We start from the raw sequence: 20,551 nt of genomic DNA, 5'->3' as shown, positions 1-20,551 counted from the left end.
GGTTTGTCATTATTGATCGATAAAAAAAAATTAACCTCTCCCACACTAACTTTACAAAATTCAAACTTGCAATGCTTCTTTTCTTTCATTATTATTTTTTTTATGCATGAATACAATTGCTCACTGTTCGTTGTTGGCCTTTCCTTCCTAAATATGCCCACTTTGCCAATTAAATAATAATTTTAAAAAACGGCAACATCAAATGGTTTTGTGATGAATAAACCATCTGATTCAATGAAAGAGAGTTGAATTTGTCTTTCTGCCCATAATTTAATTTAAAGTACTCTAAAGTTTTTTCCCATCATTCTTTATATCATTGATCTTGGCTTCATTTTGTAGAGTTTAGTCACATAATTTCTCAATTTGCAGTAAGTAATCCAGTCAGATGTGCAGCCAGACTTATTAACCACTCCTTTTGCCCCATCTCTTTCAACCACTGTTTTCAATTCCTCATCAATGAGCCTTAACAGTTCTAACAGTCAGTTTCTTATCAGGTGCATGTTTATCAATAATTGGATGAAGCAATTTCATAAATTCATCAAGAGCAGTGTCTGGATGCTCCTCATTAATCACATCAGAGCAACAAATATTTTTACATCATCCACATAAGAGTCACAGAAAAACATTTTGTATGATCTCTTATACACTATTTTAGGCCCAGCTGTTGGAACTTGGGCTTTCCTGGATACAGCCACTATATTGTGATCACTGCATCAAATGGGTACGGATACAGCTTTAGAATAGAGTTCTACAGTATGAGTAAAAATGTGATGGATACATGTGGATGGTCTTGTTACTGTAGTGTTTGTAAACGCCCTGGAAGGTTGATTAACAACCTAAACCAGATTACAGGAACTGGTTACAGCAAGAAGCTTCCTCTTGAGAGGATAGCTTGATGAAAACCAGTCAATATTCAGGTCCCAAGAAAGTAGATCTCTCTGTTTACATCACATACACTATGAAGAATTTCACACATATTATTTACACACTGACTGTTAGCACTTGGTGGCCTATAGCAACACCCCAAAAGAAAAGGCTTTAGATGTGAAAAGTGAACCTACAACCACAACACTTCAAAAACACTTGATATAGGATTTATATAAACTCAGCAGAAAAAGAAACGTCCTCTCACTGTCGTTGGTTATTACTGCATTGTCGGAACTAGAAGCACAAGCATTTCGCTACACTCGCATTAACATCTGCTAACCATGTGTATGTGACAAATAAATTTGATTTGAACTGCGTTAATTTTCAGCAAACTTAACATGTGTAAATATTTGTATGAACATAACAAGATTCAACAACTGAGACATAAACTGAACAAGTTCCACAGACATGTGACTAACAGAAATTTAATAATGTGTCCCTGAACAAAGGGAGGGGGCCAAAATCAAAAGTAACAGTCTGTATCTGTGGCCACCAGCTGCATTAAGTACTGCAGTGCATCTCCTCCTCATGGACTGCAACAGATTTGCCAGTTCTTGCTGTAAGATGTTACCCCACCCTTCCACCAAGGCATCTGCAAATTCCCGGACATTTCTGGGGGGGAATGGCCCTAGCCCTCACCCTCCGATCCAACAGGTCCCAGACATACTCAATGAGATTGTGATATGGGCTCTTCGCTGGCCATGGCACAACACTGACATTCGTGTCTTGCAGGAATTTACGCACAGAACGAGCAGTGTGGCTGGTGGCATTGTCATGCTGGAGGGTCATGTCAGGATGAGCCTGCAGGAAGGGTACCACATGAGGGAGGAGGATGTCTTCCCTGTAACGCACAGTGTTGAGATTGCCTGCAATGACAACAAGGTCATTCTGATGATGCTGTGACACACCGCCCCAGACCATGACTGGCCCTCCACCTCCAAATCAATCCCGCTCCAAAGTACAGGCCTCGGTGTAACGCTCATTTTTACTAATTATCTTTGAAAGACAGGGTCCTGAAAATGGGACGTTCCTTTCTTTGCTGAGTTTATTCAGCAACATCTCCCCCATAAGCATTTCTATCTCTTCTATATATGTTATATCCTTGTATTGCTACTGCTGTATGATCAAGTGAATTATCTAAGTGAGTCTCAGAAATGGCTAATATATGAATGTTATCTGATGTTAGCAAGCTATTGATTTCATGAACCTTATATCTAAGGCAACATATACTAATATGGGCTGTTTTCAGCCCTTTCCTGGGTAGCTTGTCAAAGATAGACATAATACTGAAAAGAGCAAACAAAGCAAGAAAAAAATATATACATTCAGCAGTCCATTAACTTCTTATCGGCAGGTGGGACGGTAGCGTCCACTGTGTCAGATTTCAAAAAGGCTTTACGGTAAAAGCATACCATGCGATTATCTGACGACAGAGCCCTGCATACAAAACCATGAAAAACATATTTCAACCAGGCAAGTGTGACACGAAAGTCAGAAATAGCGATATAATAACTGCCTTAACTTTGATGATCTTCTTCTGTTGGCACTCCAAAAGGCCCTAGTTACATCACAAATGGTCCTTTTGTTTGATAATGTCCTTCTTTATATCCATAAAAACTCAGTTTAGCTGGTGCGCTTCAGTCAATAATCCACCCAGTTTCCCTCCATCAAAATGCATACAAAATCAATCCCAAATGTTATTAATAAACTTTTCCAAGCAAGTCAAACAACGTTTATAAATCAAACCTTAGCTACCCTAATACGTAAATAAACGATAAAACCGTTATTGTCTTTACCGGAGAAAAATACCAAATAACGCACTCTCATTCACACACTTGGAAACACTACAGCCAAAATGGGAGCCACCTAGAAAAATGACAATTTCTGGCTCATTTTTCCAAAAACCAGCCTGAAACTCTTTCTAAAGACTGTTGATATCTAGTGGAAGTCCTAGGAACTGCAATTTGGGAGGACTTTGCCTTATAATAAAAGTGACAGCCATTGAAAATAGTGGTAGGCTGAAATTGTTTTTATTTTCATGATTTGTCCTCGGGGTACAGCCAGTTCTGTTATACTCACATACATTATTTTAACAGTTTTATAAACTTTAGACTTTTTTCTATCCAAATCTACCAATTATATGCATATCCTAGCTTCTGGGCCTGAGTAACAGGCAGTTTACTTTGGGCACGCTTTTCATCCAGACATGAAAATACTGCCCTCTACCCAAGAGAGGTTAATCAATTGGTGTGTGTGTGTGTTGCAGGGTTGAAGCTACGAACACGTAGGCTTGGCTCGCTCATCCCTTCCAGGCTTTTTGGAGGGAGGGTGGACAATGAGCCTGTCATAGCGGAAGTAGGCAATGTCCCCATGCGCTCTGGCAGCTTTCATGGCTAGGATCAGTTCTTTCCTCTTCTGGTGCATAACGTCAGGACAGTCCTCAATTAGGAAGATATACATTCCTCTCAAATTCTTGGCTCTTTCCAGAACAGCTACAATACCGTTCAAAAGTTTGGGGTCACTGTGAAATTCCCTTGTTTTTGGGAGATAAACACTTTTTTTTGTCCATAAAAATAACATCAAATTGATCAGAAATACAGTGTAGACATTGTAAATGTTGTAAATAACTATTGTAGCTGGAAACGGCTGATTTTGTAATGGAATATCTAGAGGGCCATTATCAGCAACCCTCACTTGTGTGTTCCAATGCCACATTGTGTTAGCTAATCCAAGTTTATCATTTTAAAAGGCTAATTTATCATTAGAAAATCATTTTGCAATTATGTTAGCACAGCTGAAAACTGTTGTGCTAATTAATGAAGCAAAAAAAAGGCTTTTTTTACACTAGTTGAGTATCTGCAGCATCAGCATTTGTGGGTTCGATTACAGGTTCAAAATGGCCAGAAACAAAGTACTTTCTTCTGAAACTCGTCAGTCTATTCTTGTTCTGAGAAATTAAGGTTATTCCATGAGAGATATTGCCAATAATCTGAAAATCTCATACAACGCTGTGTACTACTCCCTTCACAGAACAGCGCAAACTGTCTTTAACCAGAATAGAAAGAGGAGTGGGAGACCCCGCTGCACAACTGAGCAAGAGGACAAGTACATTAGAGTGTCTAGTTTGAGAAACAGACAAGTCTTCAACTGGCAGATTCATTAAATTAAACCCGCAAAACATCTCAACGTCAACAGTGAAGAGGCGACTCCGGGATGACGGCCTTCTAGGCAGAGTTCCTCTGTCCAGTGTCTGTGTTCTTTTGCCCATCTTAATATTATATTTTTGTTGAACAATCTGAGATATAGCTTTTTCTTTGCAACTCTGCCTAGAAGGCCAGCATCCCGGAGTCGCCTCTTCGCTGTTGACGTTGAGACTGGTGTTTTGCTGGTACCTTTAAATTAATCTGCCAGTTGAGTACTTGTGAATGGTCTGTTTCTCAAACTAGACACTCTAATGTACTTGTCCTCTTGCTTAGTTTGTGCACTGAGGCCTCCCACTCCTCTCAATCTTCCTGTGATCCATCTTCAATTTCTCAGAGATAATTTCTCTCACTTTGTCCTCAGACTCCATCCAGGTCTCATGTGGAGATTCTGCAATTCTGTCCACAACCATGTTATTCTGCCTTGATTGTCCCTCAAGATAGTCTTATTTATCTGTCATTGTTACCATCGATTCACACACAGAACTGGTGTCCTCTCTCAATGACTTACAGATTGCTGCCATCTTGCCTTTCTCCTGTTTCAACTCATCGAGCTGACCCTGGGAGAACTGCAAACTGTTCTTCAGGTCCTGGACCTCTCTGGTCAGGTCCATTCTTTTATTAGTAGAATCCACGTGTATTTGGACAAAACACTTGAAGCTATTTTCTTGTTGTTGCAACAACTGCTTGTAGGTCTCTTTTTGTTAGAGATACCACTGTCCTCAACGGTACTCCCGCCGGCTTTGGTCTTTGTTATGGTAGCTAGAAACGTAGGTTACGCTGTTACTCCTCGCAGTTCCAGACAGGGCTGGTCGCAGGGAAGATTGAAAACAACAATCAGCAGGGATCTAGATAGCCACAAACCCGGGACGATTCGCGGTCCCAGCCACAATGGCTGCAACAGCATTTTAGGCTGCGTTCAAGAAAACCCTGCTAGCTTGATATGCAGCTAGCTAGCAGCTAGGCTAGCTGCGACACCAAATAGCTCCTCAGATCCGTCCTTGGTCGGCAGGATCACTGGAGAGAGACAAGCAGTCCTAGCAACTGATGCCAACTGCGTCACGGGATCCAAACTAAGAAGCTAGCACAGAGTGCACATAGAGTTCACATTGAGGTAGTACACAGTATAGTGCTATACAGTAGAGTAGAGTACAGTAGAGTGCTATACAGCAGAGCATAATACAGTAGCATAGCACAGTAGAGTGCAGTAGTATAACGTAGAGTGCTATACAACAGAGTCCAGTACAGTAGATTTCAGTGCTACAGTAGAGCGCTATCCAATAGACTACAGAACCGTATTTGTATTTTTTGTATTCATTAAGGATCCCCATTAGCTGCCGCCAAGTAGTATACAGTAGAGTGCTATATAGCAGCAGTGGAGTACAGTAGATTGCAGTAGTATACAGTAGAGTGATATATAGCAGAGTACAGTACAGTAAAATAGAGTGCTATACAACAGAGTACAGTACAGTAGAGTGTAGTAGTATACAGTAGACTGCTATACCGCAGAGTACAATAGAGTACAGTGCAGTAGGATACGGTAGAGTGCTACACAGCAGAGTACAGTACTGTAGAGGGCTATATAGCAAAGTACAGTACAGTAGAGTGCAGTATTACACAGTAGAGTGCTATACAGCAGAGTACAATACAGTAGTGTACAATACATTACAGTGCAGTGGTATACAATAGAGTGCTATACAGTGCTATACAGCAGTGTACAGTACAGTAGAGTGCTATACAGCAGCGTACAGTACAGTAGAGTGCTATACAGCAGTGTACAGTACAGTAGAGTGCTATACAGCAGCGTACAGTACAGTAGAGTGCTATACAGCAGCGTACAGTACAGTAGAGTGCTATACAGCAGCGTACAGTACAGTAGAGTGCTATACAACAGTGTACAGTACAGAAGAGTGCAGTACAGTAGAGAACAGTACAGTAGAGTGCTATACAGCAGTGTACAGTACAGTAGAGTGCAGTACAGTAGAGTGCTATACAGCAGCGTACAGTACAGTAGAGTACATTTTTTAGTATTTTATATTTTACCTTTATTTACCTTTATTCGGTGTCCTGTGTGAATTTAAGTGTGCTCTCTCTAATTCTCTCTTTCTCTCTTTCTTTCTCTCTCTCGGAGGACCTGAGCCCTAGGACCATGCCTCAGGACTACCTGACATGATGACTCCTTGCTGTCCCCAGTCCACCTGGCCGTGCTGCTGCTCCAGTTTCAACTGTTCTGCCTTATTATTATTGGACCATGCTGGTCATTTATGAACATTTGAACATCTTGCCCATGTTCTGTTATAATCTCCACCCGGCACAGCCAGAAGAGGACTGGCCACCCCACATAGCCTGGTTCCTCTCTAGGTTTCTTCCTAGGTTTTGGCCTTTCTAGGGAGTTTTTCCTAGCCACCGTGCTTCTACACCTGCATTGCTTGCTGTTTGGGGTTTTAGACTGGGTTTCTGTACAGCACTTTGAGATATCAGCTGATGTACGAAGGGCTATATAAATACATTTGATTTGATTTGATTTATGTCTATATTTTGGTTTGGTCAGGGTGTTATTTGGGTGGTTCTATGTTCTATTTTCTATGTTTTTGTATTACTTTGTTTTGGCCGGGTATGGTTCTCAATCAGGGACAGCTGTCTATCGTTGTCTCCGATTGGGAATCATACGTAGGCAGCCTTTTTCCCTGTTGTGTTTGTGGAAAGTTGACTTGTGTTAGTGGCACTTAGCCCTCGTAAGCTTCACGGTTGTTTCTTTGTTTGTTGTTTTGTTGGAGACATTTTAAATAAAAAGGAAAATGTACCACATTGCACTTTGATCCACTTCTTTCGACGGCCGTGACAATCTCCTGGGAAATGTTCTTGTTACTTACAACCTCATGCTAATCGCATTAGCCTACGTTAGCTCAAACATCCCACAGGGGACCCACCAATCCTGAAGGCAGAACAATGCTTTATTATAGACAGACTTCTCATCTTAGCTACTGTTGTAACCTTATTGGGATAGGGGGCAGCATTTTCACTTATGGATGAATAGCGTGCCCAGAGTGAACTGCCTCCTACTCTGTCCCAGATGATAATACAGTATATGCATATTATTATTAGTATTGGATATAAAACACTTTGAAGTTTCTAAAACTGTTAGAATGATGTCTGAGAGTATAAAAGAACTCATATGGCAGGCGAAAAACTGAGAAAAATCCAACCAGGAAGTGGGACATCTGAGGTTTGTCGTTTTTCAAAGCTTGGCCTACCTACACATTGAGATATGGATGACGTTGCACTCCCTACGGCTTCCACTAGATGTCAACCGTCTTTTGAACATTGAATGAGGATTCTACTATAAAGGAGGGGCTCATGAGACCTCTTTGAGTCAGTGGTCTGGCATACAGCCTTGGTCTCATGACACGCGCTCCCAACAGAGTTACCTCACGTTCCAGTGCTTTTTCTGTAGACAAAGGAATTCTCCAGTTGGAACATTATTGATGTTTTATGTTAAAAACATCCGAACGATTGATTCCATACATCGTTTGACATGTTTCTAAAGGACTGTAACGGAACTTTGAGTTTTTGTCTGGATGAAATGCTCACGCCTCATGAAGATGGATTGCTGGGCTGGACACGCTAACAACAAGTGGCTAATTGGACATAATGTAACAAATCAGTCATTTGTTGTCGAACTGGGATTCCTGGGAGTGCCTTCATCAAAGGTAAGTGGATATTTATGGTGTTTTTTCTAACTTTGTTGATTCCCAAAATGGCAGCTATTCCTCTGGCTGTTTTGGGTTCTGATCGCCGTTCACAGATTATGCTTTTTCCGTAAAGTTTTGAAAAATTCTGACAGAGCATTTGCATTAAGGAGAAGTCTATCTTTAATTCTGTGAATAACACTAGTATCTTTTATCAATGTTTATTAGTAGTATTTCTGCAAAATCACCGGATGTTTTGGAATCAAACATTACTGCACGTAAGGCGCCAATGTAAACAGATTTTTGGTTATAAATATGCACATTATCGAACAAAACATACATGTATTGAGTACCATGATGTCCTATGAGTGTCAGCTGATGAAGATCATCAAAGGTTAGTGATTCATTTTATCTATATTTCTGCTTTTTGTGACTCCTATCTGTGGCTGGAAAAATGGCTGTGTTTTTTTGACTTGGTGGTGATCTAACGTAATCATATGTTGTGCTTTATCTCTAAAGCATTTTTGAAATCAGACACTATGGATAGATTAACAAGATGTTTATCTTTCATTTGCTGTATTGGACTTGTTAATGTGTGAAAGTTACATATTTCCCAAAAATATTTTCAGCGGAATGCTGCCTTTTCAGCGGAATGTTGTCGAGGTGTTCCGCTAGCGGAACCGTTGCACTAGAAAGGTATTATATTTTAACCATCACAGTTTACAATCCAGGGTTACTCCAAGCAGTTTAGTCATCTCAACTTGCTCAATTTCCACATTATTCACTACAAGATTTAGTTGAAGTTTAGGATGAATGATGATTTGTCCCAAATACAATGCAATTTGTTTGGGAAATATTTAGGACTAACTTATTCCTTGTCACCCATTCTGAAACTAATTGCAGCTTATTAGAATTGGATATAAGAAAAGCACAAACATAGAACACAGAAATTGGTTAATAGAATTGCCCAAACATAAAAATAAAATAGTTTTCTATTTTTCTCAATGAGTGCATGCTTATTAGTAACTGGGATAAGCATTTTCATAAATGTGTCAAGTGCAGCGTCTGGTTCCTTTTATTACACACCATGTACCATCAAATATTATTTACATCAACAAAATAGGAATCACTACAAAACTTTGTGTATGACCTCTTATGCGCTATATTAGTCCCAGCCTTTGGAACTTTGGTTTTCCTTGATATGGCTTCCACAGTGGGGCAAAAAAGTATTTAGGCAGCCACCAATTGTGCAAGTTCTCCCATTTAAAAAGATGAGAGGCCTGTAATTTATCACTTCAACTATGACAGACAAAATGAGAAGAAAAAAAATCGCGGAAATCACATTGTAGGATTTTTAATGAATTTATTTGCAAATTATGGTGGAAAATAAGTATTTGGTCAATATCAAAAGTTTCTAAATACTTTGTTATATACCCTTTGTTGGCAATGACAGAGGTCAAACGTTTTCTGTAAGTCTTCACAACGTTTTCACACATTCCTCCATGCAGATCTCGTCTAGAGCAGTGATGTTTTGGGGCTGTTGCTGGGCAACACGGACTTTCAACTCCCTCCAAATACTTTAACCTGAAAGGCCGCTCTGCTAGGAAGAAGCCACTGCTCCAAAACCACCATAAGAAATAAAGACTACAGTTTGCAACTGCACATGGGGACAAAGATCGTACTTTTTGGAGAAATGTACTCTGGTCTGATGAAACAAAAATAGAACTGTTTGGCCATGATGACCATCGTTATGTTTGGAGGAAAAAGGGGGAGGCTTGCAAACCGAAGAACACCATCCCAACTGTGAAGCAGGGGGGTGGCAGGATGTTGTCGGGGTGCTTTGCTGCAGGAGGGACTGGGGCACTTCACAAAATAGATAGCATCATGAGGAGGGGGAAATTATGTGGATGTATTGAAGCATTATCTCAAGACTTCAGTCAGGAAGTTAAAGATTGGTCGCAAATGGGTCTTCCAAATGAACAATGACCCCAAGAATACTTCCAAAGTTGTGGCAAATGGCTTAAGGACAACAAAGTCAAGGTATTGGAGTGGCCATCACAAAGCCCTGACTTTAATCCTATAGAAAATTTGTGGGCAGAACTGAAAATGCGTGTGCGAGCAAGAAGGTATACAAACCTGACTCAGTTACACCAGCTCTGTCAGGAGGAATGGGCCAAAATTCACCCAACTTATTGTGGGAGGCTTGAGGAAGGCTACCCGAAACGTTTGACTCAAGTTAAACAATTTAAAGGCAATGCTACCAAATACTAATTGTGTGTATGTAAACTTCTGACCCACTGGGAATGTGATGAAAGAATTAAAAGCTGAAATAAATAATTCTCTACTATTATTCTGAAATTTCACATTTTTTAAATAAAGTGGTGATCCTAACTGACCCAAGGCAAGGCATTTTTACTAGGATTAAATGTCAGGAATTGTGAAAAACTGAGTTTAAATGTATTTGGCTAAGGTGTATGTATACTTCCGACTTCAACTGTTTATCCAACAGTTGACCTAGATTGTTTGTGTTTATGAATTCATGTAGCTCTGTCCTTGAGCTGTTCTTGTCTATTAATGTTTTGTATTTTGTTATGCTTCATATTTTGTGTGGACCCCAGGAAGAGTAGCTGCTACAAATACCAAATGTAACTCGTTTCAGGAAACTAGGCATAAGTAGCAAATCAGAGGCATTTGAAGGTTTATTTAGTTTTTATAATAAAAATGTGTTTTATGGGCAGAAATGCCTTCTGGAACATTTTCACTTTCATGTGCCTCAATAACAAACGTGCATGCCATCTGTAAATACAAATAAATTACGAACATAGTTGGCTTAGTCACAGAAAAAAACAGGAACCTTCCCGCTAGCCAAGATTGGCTGAGATATTGAATGGGCTGGACATGCCGAGAGATGAGTTTCGGATTGATCTGCCATGTAGCATCTTCCCGCTATAAAGTAAGCTGCTCGTTATGTGTAGATAATCCTTTCTACTGCAGTTCTTTCAAAAGATATAACGTTAGATCTGCAATTGTGTTGCTAATGCTCTCAATAACATAGCTGCCCTGAATTTATCAGACGAAATTGACTAAAGACAGTGGAAAAAAGTTGTGATTGACTACTTTCAGGCAGATGACCGTACCATGCTGACTCTCTGACTTTGAAAATGAATCAGACGTTGAGGAAATCCCAGATATTGTTATTTGTTATTTATTTTTTCCTTTTTCTCCCTAATTTCTTGGTAGTTACAGATTTGTCTCACCGCTCCAACTCCTGTACGAACACAGGAGAGGCGAAGGCTAAGAGCCGTGCATCCTCCAAAACACAACCCAACCAAGCAGCAATGCTTCTTGACACAATTCCCACTTAACCCGGAAGCCAGCCGCACAAATGTGTCAGAGATAACACTGTACACCTGGTGACCGTGTCAGTGTGCACTGCCACAGGAGTCGTGTCAGTGTGCACTGCCACAGGAGTCGTTAGTGCGCGATGGGACAAGGACATCCCTGCCGGCCAAACCCTCCCCTAACCTGGACGATGCTGGGCCAATTGTGCGCAGCCCCATGGGTCTTCCTGTTGAGGCCGGCTGCGACCGAGCCTGGACTCAAACCCAGAATCTCTAGTGGCACAGCTACAGTGCCTTAGACCACTGTGCCACTCGGGAGATTCCTGATTTGGGTAAAACAACAGGTCATGGGGCTGTGAGACACAGGTTTGATTTTAGACACATGAAAAGTGGGAAGTATACGGAGGGTACGGGGCAACAGAAGACAAACAGCAGAGGGGCTAATGACCTTGGAGATGGGGAAAGGCCCGATAAACTGGGGGGAAAGTTTGCGGGACTCCATCCGGTGGACAGCCAAACCTTCTGCCTGAGATGATACAAGGCATCCGTGGTCCGTTGGCGGTCTGCTTTATGTGGATACCTGAAGTGGGTCTTGAGAAGGCCTGACCAGGCTCTCTTTCAGGTACAACGACAGTGGGGGACAAACATCTGGGCCGAAGGTATGCCGACCTCTTCCTCTTGTTCAGGGTAGAGCGGGGTCTGATATCCCAGGGAACACTCAAAGGCAGAGAGACCCATGGCAGAGCAAGGAAGGGTATTGCAGGAATATTCAACCCACACTAGTTGCTGGCACCAGGTGGTGGGGTTGGCGGAGACCAGGTAGCGAAGAGTCATTTCGAAGTCTTGATTTGCTCGCTCTGACTGGCTGTTGGTCTGGAGGTGGAACCCGGAGGACAGGCTGGCCGACGACCTAATGAGTGAGCAGAATGCCTTCCAGAACCAGGACGAGATCTGAGGACCCTGTTCAGAGACCATGTCTACTGGGAGTCCATGGATCTGAAAGACGTGCTGCACCATGCGCTGGGCTGTCTCTTAGGCAGAGGATAGCTTGGGGACAGGAATGAGGTGAGCGGCATTGGAAAACCGATCCACTACTGTCAGGATGGCGGTGTTGCCATCAGATGGGGGGACACCCATGACAAAGTCCAGGGCTATGTGAGACCATGGACAGTGAGTGACAGGCAGAGGTTGAAGGAGACCAGCCGGAGCTTGCAGAGGAGTCTTGTTCTGCGCACAGACTGTGCATGTGGCGACGAACGTGAAGACTTCAGGAATCATGGTAAGCCACCAAAAGCATTGTTGGAAAGGCCGGGGTCCGACGGAAGCTCAGGTGGCAGGCAAGCCTGGAGGAGTGGGCACACTCCAGGACTGAGGAGCGGACTGCGTCAGGAAAAACATCCGGTTATCTGGGCCCCAAATTCTCTGGAGAATCCCAGGAAATGTTGTAGCTGCATCCTGGACATTGGCTGGGGCCAATCCCCCACCGCTCTCACCTTCTCGGGATCCATCTGTATACTCCCTGCAGCAATTATGTAACCCCTGAAGGGGATGGTGTAGAGATGGAATTCACACTTCTCCGCTTATTACTAGAGCAGGGGCAGGCAAATTGACAGGTCAAGGGCAGGCAGAGGTCAGTAATCCAGATCAGAGTCAAAAGGTAGAGAACGGCAGGCAGGCTCAGGATCAGGGCAGGCAGAATGGTCAAAACCGGGAAAACTAGAAAACAGGAACTATAGACAAAGACAGGAGCAAGGGGGAAAACACTGATAGGCTTGACAGACAAAACAACTGGCAACAGACAAACAGAGAGTATAAATACCCTGGGGATAATGGGGAAGATGGGCGACACTTGGAGGTGGGTGGAGACAAGGACAAAGACAGGTGAAACAGATCAGGGTGTGACACTGGTAGAAGCAGAGTATAATATGGAGATGAATACAGTTCTGGCGTTTGATTGCAAATATAGAGGGAGTTGAAAAGAGAACACAGAAGGTTGCTGTATAAAACACCTGTCTCCAGACTACATCTTCAAACTAAAGGCATACATTGGCATCTGTGGCAGAGAGGGAGAAAGATCTGAATTTTCTTATGGAATTGCACACGGTCAGTATGAACCAGAAGGACTTGACACAACGAGCCAAGCAAGCTGTACAAACAAAATGGAAGTGACACAGGATGTCATATTTCATGAAAGTGGTTGCAGTCTGCCATGAAGCGTTCATCCATGTATACGGGTCAGAGTCTAACTACAGTTTCAGATATTTTAAGTTTCTAATATTGTCAGAAAGTTGTTTGCATTGCAAGTTAAAGCTTACTACTAGCTAGCTAGCTGACGTTAGGTGCATGGCTCGCTAGCTAACATTAGCGTTAAATGTATGATCTGTAATATTATTTCAGAAAGAAATTTGCATACCTAGTTATAGCCTAATGTTAACGAGCTGACATTGAACGTATTTGATTAACTTTAGCTAGCTATGATAATCGGTTTGTATTGCTTGTACTCTATGTATTGGGATTATGGTTCATTGTTTAGCTAGCTACATGTCTACACAAAAGACCCCAAGTTAAAGCATACTGTTAGCTAGCTAGCTGACGTTAGATGGCTGGCTCGCTAGCTAACATTACATGTATGATCTGTGTAGTAATATTATATCAGCAAGCCATTTGCACTGATAGTTATTGCCTAATGATAGCTAGCTAACTATTTAACATTGAGCGTATTTGGTTAACTTTAGCTAGCTATGACAATGGTTTGTATTACTAGTACTCTATGGATTGGGATTATGGTTCATTGTTTAGCTAGCTAGCTAGCTACATGTCTAAACAAAAGACTCCATTTCACCAGATGACCCATGAACTTCGCCAGGTTTGTCTGATGGTGATTACGGCTGTCTATTGTATAATTATATAAAAATGTTTCTGTCTGGAATTTGTCTTTCAGCATCAGTAGAACACGCCTGACTCTCCTCCACCAGTCATACAAGGAGAATGGTCTAATACCTCCCATCAAAAAGAACTGGCCCAAGCAAGAACAAGTTACACCTGAGGACTTGCAGATTGTTGGACTGGAGGATGGTACAGTGCTGGTGGAAAGCTATGGCTGGCAACAACACCTGACTCCGTACTCCAGGCCACTGCCACAGATCAAGCAGTACCAGCACTTCAGGTGAATATCATTTTAATTGCATGAGGTTATTCTTCTTATCTAAAGGGAGGTGAATTGATGTTAAGCAAGGTTGTAATGTGTTTTTTTACAGCTTCGATGCTCTGGAGCCTGGTGTTGTTCGGACTCAGTCGGGACCAGGTTTCAGCTGCTGCGCAACGCTGACATCCTTCCTCCCATAGATGGCCTGCCTGTACAACCACCACCTGGAGTGGACACAGCTAGACAAAGGTATCTTTTTGAGAACATAAGGGAGTTTGCAACAAAGATGCTATGGACATCACATGTCCTGCACCAAAGTCAAGGGCAGGACAGAAACAGGCTCTCCAAATATAGATTTCCTTGTTAATGTGTGGTTCGGACAGACCAGTTCATAGCTGGGGGCGAGTTCGCAGTCATCAGCACTATCTGCAGTGCCTCAATAGACATTCACATGATTATCTTCTAACACATAAGCCATACGTTGCTGCTACTATTTTTTTTTTTATCCTGCTGCTGAGCCACTTTACCCCTGATTGTATGCATATAACTACCTCATCTATCGCCAGTATCATTGATATTGTTCTTATACATACTGTATATTATTTTGTTCTATCTCTACTGGCCTTGACACTTTTTATCTTTATATTGATACTATATATTTTCGATATTGCTACTATGCAAGTAACCATTTTGCTGTACTGTTTACACCGTCTGTAGAGACCCATCGACTTAGCAAGCTGTGGCTGGGGGTTATAGCATTTCTTTCACATTTCCCATCAATTTAGACAAGTGTGTCTGGGTAAGCGTCATCTAATATTATATATTTTATTTTATTTTATTATTTATTATTGAATATTTAAAACATACAATATACTTGCAGTGAAGCCTCTCAGCAACTACATCACATTAGTCATCTAACAGACTCCCATCCAGAGTGACACACAGAAGCAACCAGGGTCAACACCCTGCTCAAGGGCACGTCGACAGATCTCCCACAAGGTCAAAAACAGGGACCCGAAACAGCGATCCATCAGCCATGAGCCCAAGGTCCCAACTGCCAGGCCAATAGCCCTCCAAGATCCCCAAGAGCTGCCCCTCAACCATCCAACCCCCCCCCCCCCCCCCAGACAAATAACTCCATTCCCCACCCCCAAGACCCCCGTCCCCAAGACCCCCGTCCCAGATGCACCAACAACCACCAAAATGAACAAAAGAGATCAAAGACAAAGGAAAACAAAAATCTAAAGACATCAATGACAACAAAAATCATAACAGTGTCATCTAATATTTATAAAATAATTTTATCTGGACACTTTCTGTATACCTTGAATTTTTCTTATTGTACACTACTACTTTTACTACTTTTAGTCTTAATCTTTACCACACCACAAGACCTTTGGCACATGGCCACACAGGTGAATATGTAAAGAGATGGGGCTAAGGCTTAAGAGGGTGTGATCAATGCTAAATGGGTGTACACAAAAAAGCTCTCCAGTAAGTGTACCAAAACATTCAAGGGCCATTTTCTCAAAAAGTGGGGTTAAAGGTTTAACAACTTTCAAAGCACAATGACTTTCCCGTTGTTCCTCAAATGCAGTGTTTGATATACTATTTTGTAGCCGTGAGTCATTTTGTCCAATGTAAAAAAACACCTTTTTTTTTTTTTTTTACATAAGATCGAATCAAAGCAGTCAGTCACAAATGGACTCAAAGCTCAAGCTTTCACCATGACCCGTCATGACCTGAAAGTGTCAGCTTGTTCCTTTTTGTATTAACACACTGCAGATTTTGCAGGTTTTCCTACTTACAAAGCATGTAGAGGTCTGTATTTTTTTACCATAGGTACACTTCAACTGTGAGAGACGGAATCTAAAACAAAAATCCAGAAAATCCCATTGTATGATTTTTAAGTAATTCATTTGCATTTTATTGCATGATATAAGTATTTCATCACCTACCAACCAGTAAGAATTCTGGCTCTCACAGACCTGTTAGTTTTTCTTTAAGAAACCCTCCTGTTCTCCACTCATTACCTGTATTAACTGCACCTGTTTGAACTCGTTACCTGTATAAAAGACACCTGTCCACACACTCAATCAAACAGACTCCAACCTCTCCACAATGGCCAAGACCAAAGAGCTGTGTAAGGACATCAGGGGAAAAATGTGTAGACCTGCACAAGGCTGGGATGGGCTACAGGACAATAGGTAAGCAGCTTGGTGAGAAGGCAACAACTGTTGGCGCAATTATTCGAAAATGGAAGAAGTTCAATATGACGGTCAATCACCCTCGGTCTGGGGCTCCATGCAAGATCTCACCTCGTGGGGCATCAATGATCATGAGGAAGGTGAGGGATCAGCCCAGAACTACACGGCAGGACCTGGTCAATGACCAGAAGAGAGCTGGGACCACAGTCTCAAAGAAAACCATTAGTAACACACTATGCCGTCATGGAATAAAATCCTGTCGAGCACGCAAGGTCCCCCTTCTCAAGTCAGCGCATGTCCAGGTCCGTCTGAAGTTTGCAAATGACCATCTGGATGATCCAGAGGAGGAATGGGAGAAGGTCATGTGGTCTGATGAGACAAAAATAGAGCTTTTTGGTCTAAACTCCACTCACCGTGTTTGGAGGAAGAAGGATGAGTACAACCCCAAGAATACCATCCCAACCGTGAAGCATGGAGGTGGAAACATCATTCTTTGGGGATGCTTTTCTGCAAATGGAACAGGACGACTGCAACATATTGAGGGGAGGATGGATGGGGCCATGAATCTCGAGATCTTCGCCAACAACCTCCTTCCCTCAGTAAGAGCATTGAAGATGGGTCGTGGCTGGGTCTTCCAGCATGACAACGACCCGAAACACACAGCCAGGGCAACTAAGGAGTGGCTCCATAAGTAGCATCTCAAGGTCCTGGAGTGGCCAAGCCAGTCTCCAGACCTGAACCCAATAGAAAATCTTTGGAGGGAGCTGAAAGTCCGTATTGCCCAGCGACAGCCCTGAAACATGAAGGATCTGGAGAAGGTCTGCATGGAGGAGTGGGCCAAAATCCCTGCTGCAGTGTGTGCAAACCTGGTCAAAAACTACAGGAAACCTATGATTTCTGTAATTGGAAACAAAGGTTTCTGTACCAAATATTAAGTTCTGCTTTTCTGATGTATCAATTACTTATTAAATGCAATAAAATGCAAATTCATGACTTAAAAATCATACAATGTGATTTATTGGATTTTTGTTTTAGATTCCGTCTCTCACAGTTGAAGTGTACCTATGATAGAAATTACAGACCTCTACATGCTTTGTAAGTAGGAAAACCTGCAAAATCGGCAGTGTATCAAATACTTGTTCTCCCCACTGTATATAAGGCCTTGCTGGATACAGCCAAGAGCATACTAAGACAGCACATAGACACGCACAGGTACACACAGGCACACACACAGGCACACTACGCATGCATGCAGCACTCACAGAATTATTTTCGGTCTCTAAACTCACTGGCGTAAATACACTGCATCAGACATAAGGGCTATCCAATACTGCTCCTGAGAAAAATAATGGCTATGACAAAACTCTATAGAGATAAAACTCTATACACTTACCCTGATGTATTCAATAATATTGAGTTTACCATTTGTTGGCTAGTGTGGGGTTCATGTCTAATCAAGGGTAGGCCTGGAAGGCATGAATTTCCTTCAGAGTTAATTATTAACCCAACAACCTAAAAGGACAGTATCTCACTGCCTCTGTTGATCAGTTTAATGGATCTTAAAGGTGCATGTGGGTATACCCGTGTGTGTGAGAAAGAGAGCGATAAAAAGAGAGCGAGAGAGAGAGAGATAAAGAGAGAGATAATTAAAGAGAGAGAGGGAAAGAGGGGGATAAAGAGAGATAATTAAAGAGAGAGATAATTAAAGAGAGCGATACAAAGAGAGAGAGAGAGAGAGAGTTAGAATTAAAGCGAGGGAGAGAAATAGAGAGAGAGATGAAAGGAGACAGATAAAGGGAGACAGAAAGAGTGATAGAAAGATAAATAAAGACAGTGAGAGAGATAGAGAGACAAAGACAGAGAGAAGGGTATTAGGGAGACAGAGATAGGGAAAAACAGAGAGAGAGAAAGATAAAGAGAGTGAAAATATGTATAAAGAGAACAAGAGAGGGAGAGAGAGAAAAAAAAATGTAGAAAGAGAACGAGAGAGAGAGAGAGACACCTGCCTGGAGGTGACAGCATTCCCTCCCACATATGCCCCCCTAGGCACAACTATGACAACATAACCAACAAAAACGGGTCACAACTCCTGCAGCTCTGTCGCACGCTGGGTATGTACATAGTCAACGGTAGGCTTCGAGGGGACTCCTATGGTAGGTACACCTATAGCTCATCTCTTGGCAGTAGTACTGTAGACTACTTTATCACTGACCTCAACCCAGAGTCTCTCAGAGCGTTCACAGTCAGCCCACTGACACCCCTATCAGACCACAGCAAAATCACAGTCTACTTAAACAGAGCAATACTCAATCATGAGGCATCAAAGCCAAAGGAACTGAGTAACATTAAGAAATACTATAGATGGAAGGAATGCAGTTTGGAAACCTAGCAAAAAACAATTAGGCAACAACAAATTCAATCCCTTTTAGACAATTTCCTGGGTAAAACGTTCCACTGTAATAGTGAAGGTGTAAACTTGGCAGTAGAAAATCTTAACAGTATATTTGACCTCTCAGCTTCCCTATCAAATCTAAAAATCTCAAATAGAAAACCGAAGAAAATTAACAATAATGACAAATGGTTTGATGAAGAATGCAAAAATCTAAGAAAGAAATTGAGAAACCTGTCCAACCAAAAACATAGAGACCCGGAAAACCTGAGTCTACGCCTTCACTATGGTGAATCACTAAAACAATACAGAAATACACTACGGAAAAAGAAGGAACAGCATGTCAGAAATCAGCTCAATGCAATTGAAGAATCCATAGACTCTAACCACTTCTGGGAAAATTGGAAAACACTAAACAAACAACAACAACACGAAGAATTATCTATCCAAAATGGAGAAATATGGGTAAACCACTTCTCCAATCTTTTTGGCTCTATAACAAAGAATAAAGAGCAAAAACATATACATGATCAAATACAGATCTTAGAATCAACTATTAAAGACTACCAGAACCCACTGGATTCTCCAATTACATTGAATGAGTTACAGGACAAAATAAAAACCCTCCAACCCAAAAAGGCCTGTGGTGTTGATGGTATCCTCAATGAAATGATCAAATATACAGACAAAAAATTCCAATTGGCTATACTAAAACTCTTTAACATCATACTTAGCTCTGGCATCTTCCCCAATATTTGGAACCAAGGACTGATCACCCCAATCCACAAAAGTGGAGACAAATTTGACCCCAATAACTACCGTGGAATATGTGTCAACAGTAACCTTGGGAAAATCCTCTGCATTATTATTAACAGCAGACTCGTACATTTCCTCAATGAAAACAATGTACTGAGCAAATGTCAAATGGGTTTTTTACCAAATTACCGTACAACAGACCATGTATTCACCCTGCACACCCTAATTGACAACCAAACAAACCAAAACAAAGGCAAAGTCTTCTCATGCTTTTTTGATTTCAAAAAAGCCTTCGACTCAATCTGGCATGAGAGTCTGCTATACAAACTGATGGAAAGTGGTGTTGGGGGTAAAACATACGACATTATAAAATCCATGTAAACAAACAACAAGTGTGCGGTTAAAATTGGCAAAAAACACACACATTTCTTCACACAGGGTCGTGGGGTTAGACAGGGATGCAGCTTAAGCCCCACCCTCTTCAACATATATATCAACGAATTGGCGCGGGCACTAGAAAAGTCTGCAGCACCCGGCCTCCCCCTGCTAGAATCCGAAGTCAAATGTCTGCTGTTTGCCGATGATCTGGTGCTTCTGTCACCAACCAAGGAGGGCCTACAGCAGCACCTAGATCTTATGCACAGATTCTGTCAGACCTGGGCCCTGACAGTAAATCTCAGTAAGACCAAAATAATGGTGTTCCAAAAAAGGTCCAGTCACCAGGACCACAAATACAAATTCCATCTAGACACTGTTGCCCTAGAGCACACAAAAATCTATACATACCTTGGCCTTAACATCAGCGCCACAGGTAACTTCCACAAAGCTGTGAACGATCTGAGAGACAAGGCAAGAAGGGCATTCTATGCCATCAAAATAAACATAAATTTCAACATA

At 41.8% G+C, this 20,551-nt stretch overlaps 1 protein-coding gene across 2 annotated transcripts in view; it reads left to right on the top strand.

Annotated features, from left to right (window-relative positions):
* Nucleotides 1-7,598: 7,598 nt before the first annotated feature.
* The window catches only part of cdh2 (cadherin 2, type 1, N-cadherin (neuronal)), a 101,933-nt gene continuing 88,980 nt past the window's right edge, over nt 7,599-20,551 (top strand). Inside the window, exon 1 of one of the 2 annotated variants that reach the window (XR_016496330.1) lies at nt 7,599-7,837. Coding sequence is in view for 1 of the 2 variants with exons in the window: in XM_090236104.1 (XP_090092230.1) it covers nt 7,706-7,837 (132 nt within the window). In the remaining variant the exon portion in view is untranslated. The remainder of the gene's footprint in view (nt 7,838-20,551) is intronic. The other variant, XM_090236104.1, reaches the window with a different exon arrangement.

Source organism: Oncorhynchus mykiss, chromosome 5 (assembly GCF_057628025.1).
Source record: "Oncorhynchus mykiss isolate SJ-2025 chromosome 5, ASM5762802v1, whole genome shotgun sequence".
Lineage (NCBI taxonomy): Eukaryota > Metazoa > Chordata > Actinopteri > Salmoniformes > Salmonidae > Oncorhynchus > Oncorhynchus mykiss.
This window is presented reverse-complemented; position numbering and strand designations above follow the sequence as displayed.